General features: G+C 32.0%; 2 protein-coding genes, 1 long non-coding RNA gene and 2 other non-coding genes across 6 annotated transcripts; all 5 read right to left on the bottom strand.

Annotated features, from left to right (window-relative positions):
* Positions 1-2,306: 2,306 nt before the first annotated feature.
* Positions 2,307-5,615, bottom strand: LOC118059592 (dihydroorotase, mitochondrial). Of its 2 annotated transcripts, XM_035072495.2 has the most exons (9): positions 5,439-5,615; positions 5,078-5,279; positions 4,811-4,956; positions 4,525-4,706; positions 4,115-4,251; positions 3,687-3,852; positions 3,460-3,576; positions 3,007-3,167; positions 2,307-2,803 (listed from the first exon to the last, which is right to left on the bottom strand). In XM_035072495.2, the coding sequence occupies exons 2-9, from the start codon at positions 5,120-5,122 to the stop codon at positions 2,609-2,611; spliced, it is 1,149 nt and encodes a 382-aa protein (XP_034928386.1). In that variant the 5' UTR covers positions 5,123-5,279; positions 5,439-5,615; the 3' UTR covers positions 2,307-2,608. The 2 variants fall into 2 exon arrangements, with proteins under 2 accessions (XP_034928386.1, XP_034928387.1); XM_035072496.2 differs by lacking the exon at positions 5,078-5,279 and having other exon boundaries at positions 5,439-5,614.
* A 2,555-nt stretch (positions 5,616-8,170) lies between these two features.
* On the bottom strand, positions 8,171-9,054 carry LOC140955824 (uncharacterized). The gene is made up of 2 exons (XR_012170400.1): positions 8,681-9,054; positions 8,171-8,331 (listed from the first exon to the last, which is right to left on the bottom strand). It is a non-coding gene; the product is annotated as an uncharacterized lncRNA (long non-coding RNA).
* A 1,754-nt stretch (positions 9,055-10,808) lies between these two features.
* On the bottom strand, positions 10,809-10,904 carry LOC118059621 (small nucleolar RNA snoR31/Z110/Z27). Its single transcript, XR_004689333.1, has one exon. It is a non-coding gene; the product is annotated as a small nucleolar RNA snoR31/Z110/Z27 (small nucleolar RNA).
* A 92-nt stretch (positions 10,905-10,996) lies between these two features.
* Positions 10,997-11,091, bottom strand: LOC118059622 (small nucleolar RNA R32/R81/Z41). The gene has a single exon (XR_004689334.1). It is a non-coding gene; the product is annotated as a small nucleolar RNA R32/R81/Z41 (small nucleolar RNA).
* A 1,024-nt stretch (positions 11,092-12,115) lies between these two features.
* Positions 12,116-14,559, bottom strand: LOC118059591 (wax ester synthase/diacylglycerol acyltransferase 4). The gene is made up of 5 exons (XM_035072494.2): positions 14,089-14,559; positions 13,432-14,007; positions 12,948-13,304; positions 12,502-12,639; positions 12,116-12,381 (listed from the first exon to the last, which is right to left on the bottom strand). Exons 1-5 carry the CDS (start codon positions 14,275-14,277, stop codon positions 12,217-12,219), a joined length of 1,425 nt encoding a protein of 474 aa, XP_034928385.1. The 5' UTR covers positions 14,278-14,559; the 3' UTR covers positions 12,116-12,216.
* Between the last annotated feature and the right edge of the window lie 1,784 nt (positions 14,560-16,343).

The raw sequence follows: 16,343 nt of genomic DNA, 5'->3' as shown, positions 1-16,343 counted from the left end.
TTTAAAGAGATTTCTTTAAATTATGATTGCTGGATATTTCTCTAAAGTATTTGTGTTGGAAGCTTGATGTTATGTTAATAAAATAAAAATCATAAATTCAAGTAAATTGTAGTTTAATTAATACTAGCGTCTCATCCCTTTCGATAAGTTTCTATTAATTTTTTTTAATTAGAAAATAAAATCACATAAAAAATATTTGAATAGACATAAATGTTTATGAAAAAATTACTTTGTTTCAAGTGTATTGTTTTTACTTGATTATTCAGTATTTTATAGAAATAAATTATTGAAAAAATTATTCAGTATTTTTTTTTTATTGAGTACCTAATATTAGGCATGCTGGAAAAGTCGTGTGTTTTACTTCGAGTGGACCATTGTTAGGGCAAGAAAGTTATGCAATCTGAGAAAGTCTAATCAATAAGAATTTACAAGAAGATTGGAATTAATTTCAAATCTCTAAAAACCAAGTGGAAAAGAATGCCTCCTCAACCTCATCTGCTAGCTGACTTAAAACTTTTTCAAAAAGAAAAAAGAGAGATATTTTCTTTTCACATTTAACTGAATAAATAAATAAATTTAGAGCCAATCTTTCTCATAAATAGATAACATGTTCTGTAGATAGACTTGATTCCTTACCATGGTGCATCCACATCAGGAAAGAAATTGTTTCCTAAATAAATCTCGACTATATTAAAAAAGAAACTATTTTTTTAATACATGGGATTTTCAAGAAGAATATTCTATAAAATTAGCATTTCTCATTGTTTACTTAGCAATGCTCATCATATGGTTTATTTATTTATTTTATAAGGTCAAGGGTTTAAAATATGAGTTATAAACCCCAATTTGAAATTAATTAAAAAATAATAATAATCAATATTTATGGAATAAGTTCAGAATAAGTAAATAAATGAAGAAGTCACTCTACCTATTAAAACGTGGGAATGAAAAATTACAAGATAAATAATTAAAATGTATATAAAAAAGAAAGAAATACTAGGAATTAATAGGATAATAACCAAATAAAACCTAGTTCCAATTAGAAAGGATATAAATACATGTGAGAGAGTAAAATGAAGACTTTTCTAACCCCATTGATAATGGCAATAAAGTACAAAATCCTTGTACCGTGATGTGATGAATTAAACAAATAAATTGAAAGTTAAACGCTCTATATATAAAAGAAACTTTACTGAAATAGAGTTCTTTATAAATAAAATAAATAAATTTATCCTCATATTAAAAGTATATGTCATAATCTTTTAGTGTTTTATAGAATAGAACTGTCGGGACTGTTACATGAGTTGTAAAGCTAGGACTTTGGCATGTAAAGAAACTGACAATTGAATTAGGTTGGGATTTTTCTGAATAAACTAATATATGTTTTAGTTTCTTTAACTAATAAATTGTTAGTCCTGTGTATATTATGGTGGAACCTTGAATTAGACAAACTCTCCTGAAAAATCAACAAGTGGTTCTGCTGAAAGTCTTCCCTGTCGGCTCCCCACCAGACCAGCACCTTGGAGATCCATTCCACAGCAACAAATGGCTTGCACCGTTAACGTTCCATCTATACATTAGCTGAAGGCCTGGAACTAACAGATAATCGAAGCAGCTTCTCGGTTCGATCCAACTTCCGCGGTCGGACCAGGTATGAACCCTTGTAATTTGTTTGCTTACAACCACCCTAGCAGCAAAATCTCCATCAGGTTTTTTAGTCATGTTCTTCATTCAACCAAATAAATAAAGTTTAACATTGTTTAGTGGAACTGTCAAATCATTCAGCCCAACTCAATACGTTAGAGGAAGAACAATTGAGGAAATTTTGTGGCAGCATTTAGCTTCCTCCATATGGTCTGTAAACCATTATTTGACTTTGAATAGATTGCTTATTCAAAAACCAATGGTAATAGTTTGTAGTTTTCCTTATTTTCAACTCTGTAGCTTTCTTGAGCAAAAACTGGTGATCGAAAATGAATTAGTATTTTTCAAAATATTTTATATTTTAAAATACATTAAAATAATATATTTTTTAAAATATTTTTGATATTAACTGATCAAAACAGTTTAAAAATAAATAATATGAAGTTGAAAAAAAATTAAAAATTTTTAAAAATATAATCTACCCAATCCCAAACACAAGTGTTAATAAAGCATCCCACTTTTCATGTGCAGGATATCACGGTCATCTATTAAAGACAATATACAAGAAATAATCGAAAACAAGAATGTAGTGAAAAGAGATCGTTGGCTTGGTTAACTTCAGGGCCTTTGGTAGAGCCACTGATACAAGAATAATAGGCAGATGAGAGCAAAACTTCATACTAGGCTAAATCCATTGATCGTTACAAAGTTTATAAGAGCATTTAAATTGGTTTCTAATTATTACATAGAAAATAAAAATTGCGGAAGTTAATAATCTATAATCCGATCCATCGCATATGCAGAATCGTGTGAGGCTGTCAACTTCTAGGGGAAAAAAAACCTTATGATCCCTTGTTTAAGAAGATATTAAATGAAGCAAAACAAGAACTACACAACAACGTTCTGAAAAACTTTCCATTTCCAAATACCCACAGCAGCTCTCGTTTCCACTGCATAATGTAAATCAAATGGAGGATGGCTGCCACTCAAGTGTTTCACCTGCAGACATTGGAACAATATCTCCAAATGAAAATGAGAAAGACTCTGGAACCTTCCATGGAGTCCTAGTCAGTTTGATCTTTGAGGTGTTTCTTGGAAGTCCATAGAAATCTGGTCCGTTAAAGCTTGTAAATGCCTCCAGCTTGTCAAGTGCACCAGCCTTAAAGCAATATACATGCAAATAGCGGACAAGCATCAAGTATTTCACCAATCAAATTCAAAATTTCATCATAAGATGTGCCAAACTAGTAGCCTAGATAAGGAATTTGCAGTGCAAATAATAGACATATGACCTTTCCACTCACATCACAAAGCTGATGCCCAAAGGGCAGTCTAAGAAAAATAGATACAGCAGAAACTTACCTCTTCAAAAACCTTGGCATATAGTGATATAGCAACAGGGGCATTATAAATTCCAGCACATCCACAAGCACATTCTTTCCTTCGTTTCTCATGTGGTGCGCTGTCAGTTCCAAGGAAGAATTTTTTATTTCCACTGGTCACAGCTGAAACAATAGCCTGCCCTGGATGAGTAATATAAAACCACATTAGCTTGGGAGAAAACAGTCACAATGATGCATAGTATCAAAAAATTCTTATATTTTCTTTTCTTTATTAATCCTTAATAAATGAAGTACAATCCCCACAAAGAGAACTATCATATTGACATTAAAACACCTTACAAGGCTAATTGGAATGCCATATAATGCTGAGACCAAACCAACTTTGCTGACACTACAAGCAAGGGAGCCTAGGGATTCAGCATTTCCAAGAGCAATTAATTGCAAAGTATGTAAAAGATTTAAGGAGAGTTACTGTGAATTTCTCGTTTGAGCACTGGGAGGCAGTAATTGTGTGGCTGCAATCCTCCTTGAAAGATAGCATTTCTATTGAGAAGTAGATGCTGTGGGGTAACAGTTGCCGCCACAGATCCTAAAGAATTAAATAGAAAGTTAGATAATCATCTACATCTAAGTGTTAACAAGTCAGCAGCAATCATGGTAAGAATAGCAAAATTAATTCATGTAAGTGAGCAAGCATACCATAACTACAAGACTCGACAAACCTTACAGCTTCCATTGTAGTGATATGCTCCATTACAACCTTTAGCTGTGGAAGCCTTTGGATTAAAGGCTGTAAAATAGTGTCAATGAAGACTTTTTCACGATCAAACACATCAACATTAGGATCTGTAACTTCTCCATGAACCTGTGAGTACAATGCCCAATCACATTAAAATCAATTATAAAATCACAAAAAAAAAAAAAAAAAGCTAAAATCATTTTTTTAGTATCGAATCTTAAGCTACATCTCAAAAAAGTGCCAAGCATAGCCATGCAATCACTAAGCATGAAACAAAAGATTAACTTTAAATCTCGTCCAATGCTCATATTAGCAGAAAGGCAAAGAAAAAGAAAAAGAAAAGAGAACCTACTAATAACATGGCCACAAGTCAATATGATAAAATTACCAGTAAAGGCATATTCTGCCCAGCCATCTCCTCTAGCACAGGTAGACATTTTCCAAAAAGATCAGTAACACCATCTTGAGAATTTGTTGTAGCCCCAGCAGGATACAACTTCACAGCAAAAACTACCCCACTTTCTCCTGTCAATATAATCAGATCATTATCAATGAAACAACAAAATTCACACTGTAACCATTAGAGCCTAAAAGCGAAAAAAACCAACATATTTTAATTATATATATAAAAAAAACCTGCTTATATGACTGTAAAAGAAATCAAATGGATTTATTACAATCAATCAACACTTTTCTAAATAATTTCTCGACAAGTTCATCCTATTCTATAGAGCTAGTATTTGCTAATTCTACAACCACATTCTACTAAATTTGCAAATGCAATCAAAATAAACCTACTTGCAAGCTTGATCTCACGAGGGCTTGTAGTATCTGTCAAATAAAGTGTCATCAATGGACTAAAATCACTATCGGCAGGCAATGCTTTCAAGATAGATTCACGGTAAGCAACAGCAGCAGCAGTTGAAGTAATAGGAGGCTTCAAATTTGGCATCACAATCGCCCTCCCAAAAAAACTAGCACTGCATAACAACATATCATAAAAATCAAGCCAGAACCAATAAAAAAAAAATCAAATTAACCATAGCAAAAGAGCTGTGCTTTTTAATTAGAAAAAAACAATGACCTGTGAGGGACAACAGCTTGAAGAAGTTCACCATCACGTAAATGAAGATGCCAATCATCAGGTTGAGTTATAGTAAGCTCCATTTTTGAAGCTTTACACTTCAACTGCCTAGATCCTTCAATTTTTGAAGATGGGAGTTTCAGTACCTGTATCATAATAAAGAAAACAACACCAAGACATCAAGACCAGTAAAATTATTCATCTGGGTCAAATTTAAATTTTCTTAATATCAAGAAAGCGAAGTTCTTGAAGAAAAAAGATTCAAACTTTGAATGATAAAACTGGAGTCTTTATCGTTCCAAATGCCACCATTTGATCAAATATATCTTTAGAACTCAGAGACTTAATTCTATAAGAAGAATGAAGGAAAAAAGAGCAAAGTTTGCATCGCAGGTTTAAATCAGGCAATTAATCAAACAGGTTATGTGCTGGGCTAGAGGAGCAAAAACGAAACACAATCTCGGTGGTCCTGCAGGTTAAAAAAAAAAATAAAAAGAGGGGCTTCATACACTTTACACACGAGGATAACAGATTAATGAGGGATGAATGCATGAACGACAAGACCCCTTTTTTCGAAGAATGACAGGTCGTTTTCGCAGTGAAATTAAGCAGTAGAAACAAAACTCACCAGTGAGGCATAAGTAGTGGGATGTTATTGCTGCCACTTCTTTAGCGGCCCAAAACAATCTGAATTGCTTGATTTTGGTTTTTGTTTGGAGAGACGAAGGTGTTAATTCATAGAGAGAATTTGAAGTTTATGCAAAGTTACATTAATGGCTTCTTTTAAGCATATTGCAATATTCGGATAGAATATAGTGGGAATACCAGATTTTATTAATACGCCTCCTATAGTTTTATTATTATTATTATTATTATTATTTTGAAAAGAGATAAAAAAATAAATAAATTAGTATCTTTCTGCTGCTGCTAGAGATAGTAAGTAATGTTTATAACTATCTCCTAGTAGGTGGTACAGTAGTAATTAAAAGCTTAGGATCACGGAGCTTGTTCCTCATGTGATCTCAAATTTAAACCCTGTAATTACTAATATTAATGGTCACTGAAGATTTACCTTGTTATTAATTTCAGGACCTGTGAGGATTAGTTGGAGTACGCGTAAGTTAACCCGGACACCTCACATTAATAAAAAATAATAATAATGTTTATTCTCAATATTATTATTTAGGTGGCCGATTATTGTTTTGATATAAAAGAGAGATAATGTAGGTAGAAAATATGTGGCTATTTGTTATTTTTGTTTTTAAAATTTAAAAACTTATTTTAAAATTTATTTAAAGATAAATTTATTTTATGTTTTTATCACGGTTTCTTTAAAATAACATGTTTTTGTTTCTTCAATATTTATATGTTTAAACAAATATATACTTAATTATAGATTATTGTGGACTAAAATAATAAAATAATTATTTTGCCCTTTCATGAAAAAATCATTGAATTTGCTCTTGAAGATAATATAGTCTTTTCCTTATGGCCATTGGTCATTTTTGAATTGAGCAGGGGTAAGATGGTCTTTTCATATTTTATCAGCGCAATAAAATGACTTAATTACCTTTAAAAACAATTTTTTAAAATTAGCATCTATAGGCTTTTTTGTATTTTTAGTTTTTGAAGCATAGTAAAAAAATATAAGGATTTTTTTTATAAATTGGCATCTAAGGATATTTTTTTTTGTATTTTCATCCTATTTTTAATTATAATCAAGTTGATTAAAGAATAATTTGATATTTTAAAAAATATAAAATATTATTTAAAAACAAAAAGTGGTTGGCACTTGCAACACACATGTTGATGAGTGGGACACACATGCGCCCTTCAGGCTGCACGTGAGGGGGCTTGCGGTGGACAAACGATGGCTTTTGGGGTGACATTCAAATTGTCTCGGCTGCTTTCCCTTCTCTTGACGGCACATCTGGCCAACAGACCTTTGGTTTTGTGCTGACAATATTTTTTTTCTTTTCTCTTTCCTCCTTTATTTTCAAGCTTGACCCTTTAAATTTTCGAAGCAACTATTTTATTTGTCTTTCCTTTGGATTTGATCTCTTTTCTTTTGATTATTATTTGTTTTATTTGAATTAATTTATAAAATTATTTTTTTTCAATTTTATCATTCTTTAATTTTTTTTCATGTATCATATTTGGTCCCTATTCTTTGATTGTTATTTATTTTATTTAAGATATATATATATTTTTTTACAATTTCATCATCTTTTAGTTTTTTTCCTATTAGATTCAATTCTCATTCTTTTAATTGTTGTTCTTTTACTATGATAAATTTTTTAAATTAATGTTTTTTTTCGATTTCATCATTCAACAATAAATTAGTTGGGAATTGAACTTTTTGATTGAGCCCGGGTCTTGGATTTCATGGGTTATAAGTTTAGAAGATTAACCCAAATTTAGAAGATTCTTCCTGGTTTGCTTGTTTTGTTTTGTATTTTTTGCTTCTTTTAAGCTCATGTTTTATAGTTTCATCATTCAACATTTTTTAATTGGAAACTGGGCTCTATAATTTTTTTATTTGCTTTCTATTTGATTTTCTACTAATTTGAAAATAAATGAGGTTATCTCGAGTTTTTTTATTTATTATTCTTTGTTAAATTTATCTTTTTTGAAAATAATTTTTATTTTATTTTTTAATTAGATTAAATTGATTGATTAAATATGATAATGAGATGCTCACTTTATGATATTTTATTTGGTTTGCTTTCCGGGTTGTATTTCTGACGATATGTGTGGCCTCTTATGGTTTCATCCAGCAGTGTTTCATAATAGTATTAGAATCGTCTCGATGAGCCCTTTGTGGTGGTGAAGCGGTGTGTATAACGGAATAATGGTGAGTTTTAATGGATTTTTTTTTCTTCACCCGAGTATGATATTAGAAGCCTATTCTATTGTTAATTATTGCCAATTTGTTTTTGTTTGCTGTTAGTTACTGTGGATGTCTTTTTTAAAATCATATTATAAAATTAACTGATCTTTCAAATCAATGACATGTGTCTTAAACTTTTCTTGTTTTTTTTAAATGTTATCATCACTGGATTATCTTTTTCACGCTATAAAAAAATTAGACCGGCTTATAATATAACACGAGTCACCTATGTATTGTTATACAGTATAACATTAACCAAAACACAAAATGTCCCAAAATTCGACTAAAATAAATTTTTATAAGTACATCAAGTGTCACTTCAATTGTATGCTTAAATCCAGATTTGGAGAAATTTTATAAAAAATGGTTTACTCGAGACATGATTTGAAGAGAGTTTATTTTCAATACAAAATGGATTCAAGAATACTCTTATTCTTAAGAAAGATGCAAGAAAAATATTGATGCAAGTGTAATACCAAAGGCTGATTTTTATTATTTTAGGTTACTATTATATCTTATTTTTTCATCCAAAATTTAATCTTGGATTTATCCAAAAAAAAAAAAAACCATAAGCTGTTTTTGTTCCATGATTCCAAGGCACTCCATCTTCAGCAGCTGCAGAATTGGAGCTCTGCTGGGAAGTAATGTAATTTAAATTTCACCAGATGAAATCAAACCAAAATAATAATAATAAATAAATAAATAAAAACAGATTCTTTTAAACATAAAATCTTGAATCTATACGTCTATCTATTATATTATATATTGATTAAAAATCATTCATCAATCATATCAGAATCGGGAATCCTTCTCACACACAGCAACCTCTCGTGCTGTGTCAGAAGTGTCCTAAGATTTTCTTGATTCATCATCTTGATTGATGCAAACACACAGCAAAAAAGTTCTTTAAGAAAGAAAAATCAAAGATAACAAGTGGAGAAAATTAAGGACGTAGCAAGTAGAGTTAGATCATCACCCACATGTTCATTTCACAAGCATCTTCATCTTTTTCCATCACAGCATCAACAAGAAGCTCAAATTCAAGGAGAACTGAGCCAAGAAAAGTATAGAGAACAAAGAAGCAGATAAGAAACAGGTGGCCTGTTAATTATTGAGCAAAAACAGGTTATCTCCTGGGTTGAAAATCAAGTTTGCCCCTGATGTTAACGATCAACTACCTCCCTTTACACAGTCCCTTTGTTGTAGTTTTACGAAAAATACAAGTCCAGATGCTGACTTACAAAAGAGAAAAAAGAAGTGGGATGTGTCTGTTTCATTCCATGACATGTGGTTCAGTAACGACGACGTTCACGAAAATCTCATAAAAATCTATTTCTTTTTTGTGGTTGATAGATAGACCGAGGTTAAGGGGAATGAAGCCATAAAGAATGTATTATATATATATATTAACATTAAAGATGATTTATAGATAATTTATATAGCTTTGAATCTACAATGGAGTACTGTTCATGCAAAAAGTGATGTAGTCATCGTGTTTGCTATCTATGGTTTTAGAATACATGATGATACAAGCTTAGAGTGTCAAAGAAACTCATAAAAACACTATCTAAGTTTTGGGTTTTATGTGAAGTTCAAAATAATTAGCATAAATTGTTTAGTTTATCATTATAATTACAAAAACATGTTAAATAAAAGTTATGCAAGAAAATAATAGATTTTTATATAAGTTTAAAATTATAAATATATAAAAGCATAATTCATAACAAACATGCTATTAATAAAAAAAATATAAATATTCTAGTATGCATACTAAACATATATTAAATTTGAAATTCTAGCATGACACACATGTTGTTAATCAGTTTATTTCTTCTTTTACTACTATTAATTGGACAATTATTTTTTATATTTTATGATATCTTCGGGTACAATCTTTTATTTACATTAAGGTTTCACATGGAAAACAGCTCTCTTTATTTCATCATCTCGTACTGGAGCCAACAATGATTCATTTTGTGCAGATGAAACACACGGCTGAATACAGTCTAGCAAAGGTGATTCTGACTTAGGACTTTTGTCGAATAGTTGGTGAAAATACCCCAACACAACCTTGTTCATCCCCTCCATTTCATCAAACACCTCACCCGCAACATTAATCAGTGTAATCACCCTCTTGCACTTTCTTCTACTAGAAGCCATCTTATGGAAATACTCTGTATTCAAATCACCCTCCTTCAACCATAGTTGCTTTGCTCGCTGCTTCCAATATGCCTCCTCTTGAGCTAGGAGAGTTGCTAATTGATCGCGGCATCTAGCATAAGCTGAAATTGAATTCTCACTGTCAAATTGTCTTTGTGAAAGTTCAACACTGAAAGTCTGAAAGAACGTGATTTTGTAATTTTTGCTTTTGTTCTGTAACAGGCCAAATGCCAATAGTCGCCGGACACCTATAATAGCAATGACAATTTTATCTCCTGCGATGCAATCATTAAATCAGTGTGGTAAAATTGAGATTTTATGTAATTTTACCTTATTTTAATGATTTTACCTAATTTTAATTATTGAATATTTTCTAGCTGAAAAAACTGTTTCAGTTTTGCATAAAACGATTATCGAAAAGATTCTTCAGGTGCTAACCTCCATGGCTGGACCAGACAACAGCCGGAAGAAATAATTCTTAATTTCAATCAGCAAAAAACAATGCTTTTCAGCACAAAATATTATCTTACAGGCAAGAAATAATTCATGACTTGTTACGGAAAAATGAATGACTTATATTTTAACTGTTTTGTGATATTTTTTTTGAATCCTGAAGAAATCGGACTGGAATTAGTGAGCTTGATAGTTGACAGGCTCCAGTTGTATCAGGCTCGGTTCATATCGCAGAGCTAGTTTTATTTATCCGAAATCATTTCGGTGCAATGCTTCTCATCTTAGTAAATTTGCTGGCCATGGACAGTTCTATTAGCCTAATATTGGAGTTAAATCAGCATACTTTTAACAGAAAGCATTTGCTAATTGCCTTTTCAGGCTCTTTTCAAGCTCCTGTCTCTGATATGGTGTGGCCAAACATATAATTTATGGTTTTTCTCGTTTTTAAAGGGTAGCAGATGATAAATCATAAATATTTCAAAGATTATAAATCATAAAATGATCAGAAACGAAAATCTTTCTCATACACAGCACAACATCGTACAGTGTCAGAAGGTGTCCTAAGATTTTCTGATTTCATCATCTCTTTTAATGGTGATTGATGTAATAAAATCAAGAAGCACCAAAACCCACCATCAAAAAAAAAAGAGAGAAGAAAAGCAGCTAGAAGCCATTTAGAAAAAATATGAATCAGAAAGAACGTAGCGATAAAGTAAGTATTTCTTGATCATATGAAGTTGATCATCACTCACATAAATTACTTTCATCATCTTCATCTTTATTAACCAAAAGAGAAGAAAGAAGAGAGAACAGAGTAAATGACACCCAGTTAAGCAGATCTGGTTTCTGAGAGGAGGGGAAAGAAAGGAGGTTGTCTTGTAGAGGTGAACACATATGATTTTATAGGGGTGGGACTCAAAACCCTAGAGGACCGACTACTTGTGGAAGCTTTTATTCTCAGGCCATTTTACATTACCTTCAAAGCCCAGCCCATCAAAGCCCACCACGTTTTTTGCTTTAACACAAAAGCCCAATCTCTAGCCATGTTTTTGACAAAGTACACTTAAATCTCTGTAAATTAATAGCATTGATACCGTTAAAAATTATCAATTTAAACTTTAAATCCAAGTTGTAATTGAATAAAAAATATTAATCAATCATAATTATTAATTTATTGAGGTTATACTATTGGTTAATATCAACCAAGATCTCACGGAATTTTGTTATATTTATTTATTTAATTTAAGAGTTTGATTTGATAGAGATATATTATTTTTTTAGTTATTATAATTGAAATCTCAAATCAAATGGTAAGATTGTAAGATTCTCGTAAATATAATCCTCTTATGAATATGTTGAGAGTAAAGTCAATAAAAGAGTTAATTTAAATTCTTACGCTAAGATGATTATTTGGGAGTATAGTAAGTATTTTTTACTTGAAAATACATTAAAATAATATTTATTATTATTATTTTTAAAATTTATTTTGATATTAGCACATCAAAACAATTTGAAAACATAAAAAATATTTTGAAGCAAATAAAAAAAATAAAAAATTTAATTTTTTTTTAAAAATACCGTTAAAATAAAAAAATAAACAGATTCTAAGAGTATTATCTCCCGCCGTTGATGTAATAAGATTAATCTCATCTTAATAATTATGTTATAGATTTTTGCGTATTGATGGAGGAGTTTCTTTTTAATCTTACTCTTAATTTGTTTGTTCCTTATCGCAACCGGCCTTTACACAACCTGACAATTGGTTAATTTTCCGGAATATTTTGGCAATGAGTAGGTAAGAATTAGAAGGAAAAAAGGGAAGACCACTATTTTATTTGTTGTAATATCTTGCGGGAATATTTATTGAAGTTCAACAGCAATAATTTTTCATTGATAAAAATCTTTAATTGGCCGGCGGATCGGTGCTTGTTCCACATGCAGCCTTGAAAATCATGCCAAATGCCTTGTCTATGTGTGACCTGAGCTGCTGTGGATCGATGAAGTCCTTTTCTACCAGCAAAGCAACTCTGAGCTTTCCGGCATAGCTTACTATTCCAGTCATAAGGCTCTGTATTTGCATCAAAACAAGCCGTTCTCGAGTCAAGTAATGATATTAAATCTTGATTGTTTGTGTGCTGCGTAGAGGACTCAAGAATCAAGATTATTTTCCGATGAAAATTACAAGTACCTGAGGCGACCCTGTCACCACAAAGTAGAGCCCCTTGATCGGACTGTTACCCACGGCCAGCTGCTCGATCGGCCCCATTAAATTTGTGATTCCCATGCTTGTATTCTCCAACGTGCCATGTATGTATTTAGATGCTCTCTACAAGAGCAAAGTCCCAAAAATGATCATAACATGTAGTGGTATATAGTAATTAATGCCAACCCACCAAAGAGAGATAAAAATGCGAAGCAGTATATTTACTAGAGAGTGTTTGTTTTTATATTTTTAAAAAATTAATTTTTTTTATGTGGCCAGCTACAATTTGAAAAGTTGTCGAGCAGTTTGATGACAAACACATTTAAGATCATCAACCAAACTAATCTAACAATAAATTATTGGTTTGATCCATGATCTTAGATGATTATGATGAATTTATTGTTTAGACGATAATTATTGCACTGCCATACCTTCGGGCAGCTAAATTTCCCAACAAGTTGAAGATACTTGGCAGTGAGGTAAACACCAAATGAGCTTCTCCTCCTCTTGATGACTTTTCTTGCTTTCAAGACAAATTGCAGGGGATTATTCCTAGCCTCTGCATCTCTTAACTTGGGAATTGGTATGTTCAAGAAAGCAAAATGGTTACCCCATGGCAACTCAGCACCAGGTTTTACCATTTCTTGGACCGACCTGTAGCCTCCATGGACTCTTGTGTTAAGCAACACCAATGATGTACTACGTGCGTTGCCTGATCCTTGGCTCACTGTTTCCATGTATATCCTAACTCCCAAGAATATTGTCCCAGTAATGACATCATTTAATGTCTGTAATTACCGAGGGCCAGAGTTCAACAAGAAAAATAAATGTCATCAATTAATGAGTACTGAGCTTTTAAATTGAAAAGGGGCCTGAGGATTTGAAAGACGAAAATTGAAGCTGTGTTGATCTTACCACTCCGAGCCTGGCCTTGATTTGTTTGATATGATCAAGAGAGAAAGTCATTGTTGTTATGGAAACAGGAAGAAACTCTACCCCAGAATGCCCGGATCGTATTGGTGTCCTGTCATCCTTGAACAAGGAATTCTTTGCAATGGTTGAACACATTTCTGATAGCGTGTTGTAAACCGATGACAAAAATCTAGGCACTTTCCTGAACATGCTAAGATCTCTGCCATTCTTATTGGCATGCAACTGAACAGAAGGAAATGTCAAGGGAAGAGAAGGATTATCAGCTCTTGTTAAACAAGAAAGGAGAGTTCCCATTAAAGAGATGCCATCACCAAGGGAATGGTGGAACTTGAACACCATGTTACTAGCTGCATGGCTTGTGGGGTATTTTATAATGTGAACCTCCCACAATGGCTGGCTTTGTGGAAATTGTTCCATTGCCATCTTTGAAAGATAATCATCGAGGCATTCATCATAAAATTGTGTTGACATCCCGGAGGCGAAAACTGGAACACTGACATGATCTTTGAGCCTCACCTCAACCTTCTTCCATCGCTTTACTCCATCTTTATCCGTAACCTGCAATTTCCAAATCCTCTTTGTTCAATGCTAACGATGAAAAGAAAGGAGAAAATGAAGATCCTAACGTGGAAACTGTACCATAATGGAGGAGAAACGAGGATTGACAGGGAGGAAGAGATCATTGAGCAATGGAATAGCTAGAGAGTCATCAAAAGGCACTTCCAATTCCAAAACAGCAATGATAGAGACTGACAGAACAGAGTTGTTCAGAAATTGTCCTGAAGGGCTCACGGGTTCTGATGTTTCTTGATCTAGCAGAAGCTCCATTTGCACGTAGTTTCTGGACCGATCTCTAATTCTCTGTCTACCAGGGCCTATTGCTTGCAAAATGTGAAGGGAATGCTCTGCAGTATGGAGCACAAAACCCAAAGAAAGAAACCCTAAGATGTGTGGCTATAGAAATGTGAAGGGTGTCATTATTTATATACGTAGCTAGGTTGCAGTGTAGTGTCTAATCTCAGAAGTTTTTATATGAACCTGTTTTTTCCATCAAACCAATCATACTATGAGGACGTGGAATGTGTTGGGGACTCAAGATAGAAAGACAAGATAGAAATTAGGCTATAAGATTGATGTTAATTGCGAGGGTAAAATGCGTGCGACTGTGCGAGTGCATATATATGTGTAAATGGCTACTGTCCCATTTAGCCGTGACGACTTATATGCCTTTTTTTTTTTTTTTAGTGTGTAAATTTTCTTGAACATTTTTTTTTTAAAAAAAACTAGTTTAGAATGAATTTTATACATTATAATATTTTATCTAATTTTATTATATGCTAAAAAATTATGAAAATTATAGTTTTTGTCAGATGTATTTTGTAGGTAATGGAATTATAGATGGTTTCTTGGAATAATAAAAGATATTTTATATAAAATTTGATTTATTTTATAATATAATAACAATATTTAAATCTATAATATTTAAATTAAAAATCATCAATATTAATATATATTTTTTAAAATTATTTTATAACCTCAATTTTAAAAGCATTTTTAACCAAACACATTAAACTACTTTTTATTCAACCTTAATTTCAACCACAGTTTTAATCAAACACCTATTTTTTCAAATCAACCTCAACTAAAATATTTTTTATAAAACAATTTTTTTCAAATCACAACCACAACAGCTACCACAATGCCAAACACACTCTAAAACGCAACTGTAATCGAAGAAAAAGAAAAAGAAAAAGGCGTATAAGTCGTCACGGCAGCTGTTAACACCCCCCAACTGTACCGGGAAATGTTCTAGAGCAGCTGTTAACATCCAGTAGTCTTGGGTGGCTAAAACTCAACTGTAATTGAGAGGCTCAAGGAAATGGCTTCGGATAGAGTGTGAATCCTCGACGACAGTGGACGGCATATTCAAGTTTTGGTGTGTTTTGATAAATTAGGTCTCACTTCCTGTGTATGTTGTCAGAATTTGGTTGACAAATGGAAAGAAACCAACGACAGACAAGGAAAAAATAAGCTCTATTACAACCACGTAATGCACCGTCACAGAGAGAAGTCTCTAATTAGTAACTTCTTGGCTGATCAATGACTGAAAATCAAACAAATACCGAATCAAGATTTTTTCCGGTGGTTAGTTCATAGTGTTCACGGCACCTATTCGATCGTAAATTCTTGTGACACGCTTGTGGTTAATGTATTAGGTGCAAGTAGGTGACCCATATATAAGATTTTGAGCATAATCATGCTAATGGATGATAGAAATGACAATAAGTTTGTTCTAAGTATTTTTTTTTTTTTAAAATCTAATCTCCTCATCCTGCATTTGAGTTAGTAATTGGTTGCATATATAAATATTAAAATACATAAGTTTTTTACAAGTATTAAAATTCAAAATGTTTAGGAATAAAATTGATTAATGTGTTGAATAATCGGCTAATCTCACAGTTCAAACAATCTGATTCATTTTTTTCTAATATCAAAGATATTTAGTAGCTTGATATAGAAAGCTCAATTGATTGTTAACCGATAACTAATAATGTTTAATAAGTCAAAGTAATATTAACTGGCCTTTGTAAAAGGTCCTATTTAATAGCTAATTTTTACAATCAGTCAAGGGTTTGAGATTAGGTCTACAAGATGCAATTTTTGTTGTTTTAATTTTTTTTCTAACCAATTTTGCAATTATTTTCCTTTCTTAGTTGTGGATTCTTTTTGTTAGGTTTGTTTTTACTTCTATCCAAGTTATAGGTTGCATCATATCATAAAAATCCCACCGAAACTTGGTATAGTAGCTTGATATAGAAAGCTCAAGTGATTGTTGACCGATAACTAATAATATCTAATAAGTCAAAGTAATAATAACTGGTCTTTGTAAAAGA

Source organism: Populus alba, chromosome 7 (assembly GCF_005239225.2).
Source record: "Populus alba chromosome 7, ASM523922v2, whole genome shotgun sequence".
NCBI classification, from domain to species: domain Eukaryota; kingdom Viridiplantae; phylum Streptophyta; class Magnoliopsida; order Malpighiales; family Salicaceae; genus Populus; species Populus alba.
This window is presented reverse-complemented; position numbering and strand designations above follow the sequence as displayed.

Excerpts from the sequence above, each read along its gene's own strand:
- LOC118059592 (XM_035072495.2), bottom strand. The coding sequence starts at position 5,122 with ATGGTGGCATTTGGAACGATAAAGACTCCAGTTTTATCATTCAAA. Across the intron at positions 4,707-4,810 it reads CAAGCTGTTGTCCCTCACAG|TGCTAGTTTTTTTGGGAGGG; the intron begins GTCATTGTTTTT and ends GTTGTTATGCAG. Across the intron at positions 2,804-3,006 it reads ATGCCAAGGTTTTTGAAGAG|GCTGGTGCACTTGACAAGCT; the intron begins GTAAGTTTCTGC and ends TATTGCTTTAAG.
- LOC118059591 (XM_035072494.2), bottom strand. The coding sequence starts at position 14,277 with ATGGAGCTTCTGCTAGATCAAGAAACATCAGAACCCGTGAGCCCTTCA. Across the intron at positions 13,305-13,431 it reads TCAAGGCCAGGCTCGGAGTG|ACATTAAATGATGTCATTAC; the intron begins GTAAGATCAACA and ends CGGTAATTACAG. Across the intron at positions 12,382-12,501 it reads TGGTGACAGGGTCGCCTCAG|AGCCTTATGACTGGAATAGT; the intron begins GTACTTGTAATT and ends ATGCAAATACAG.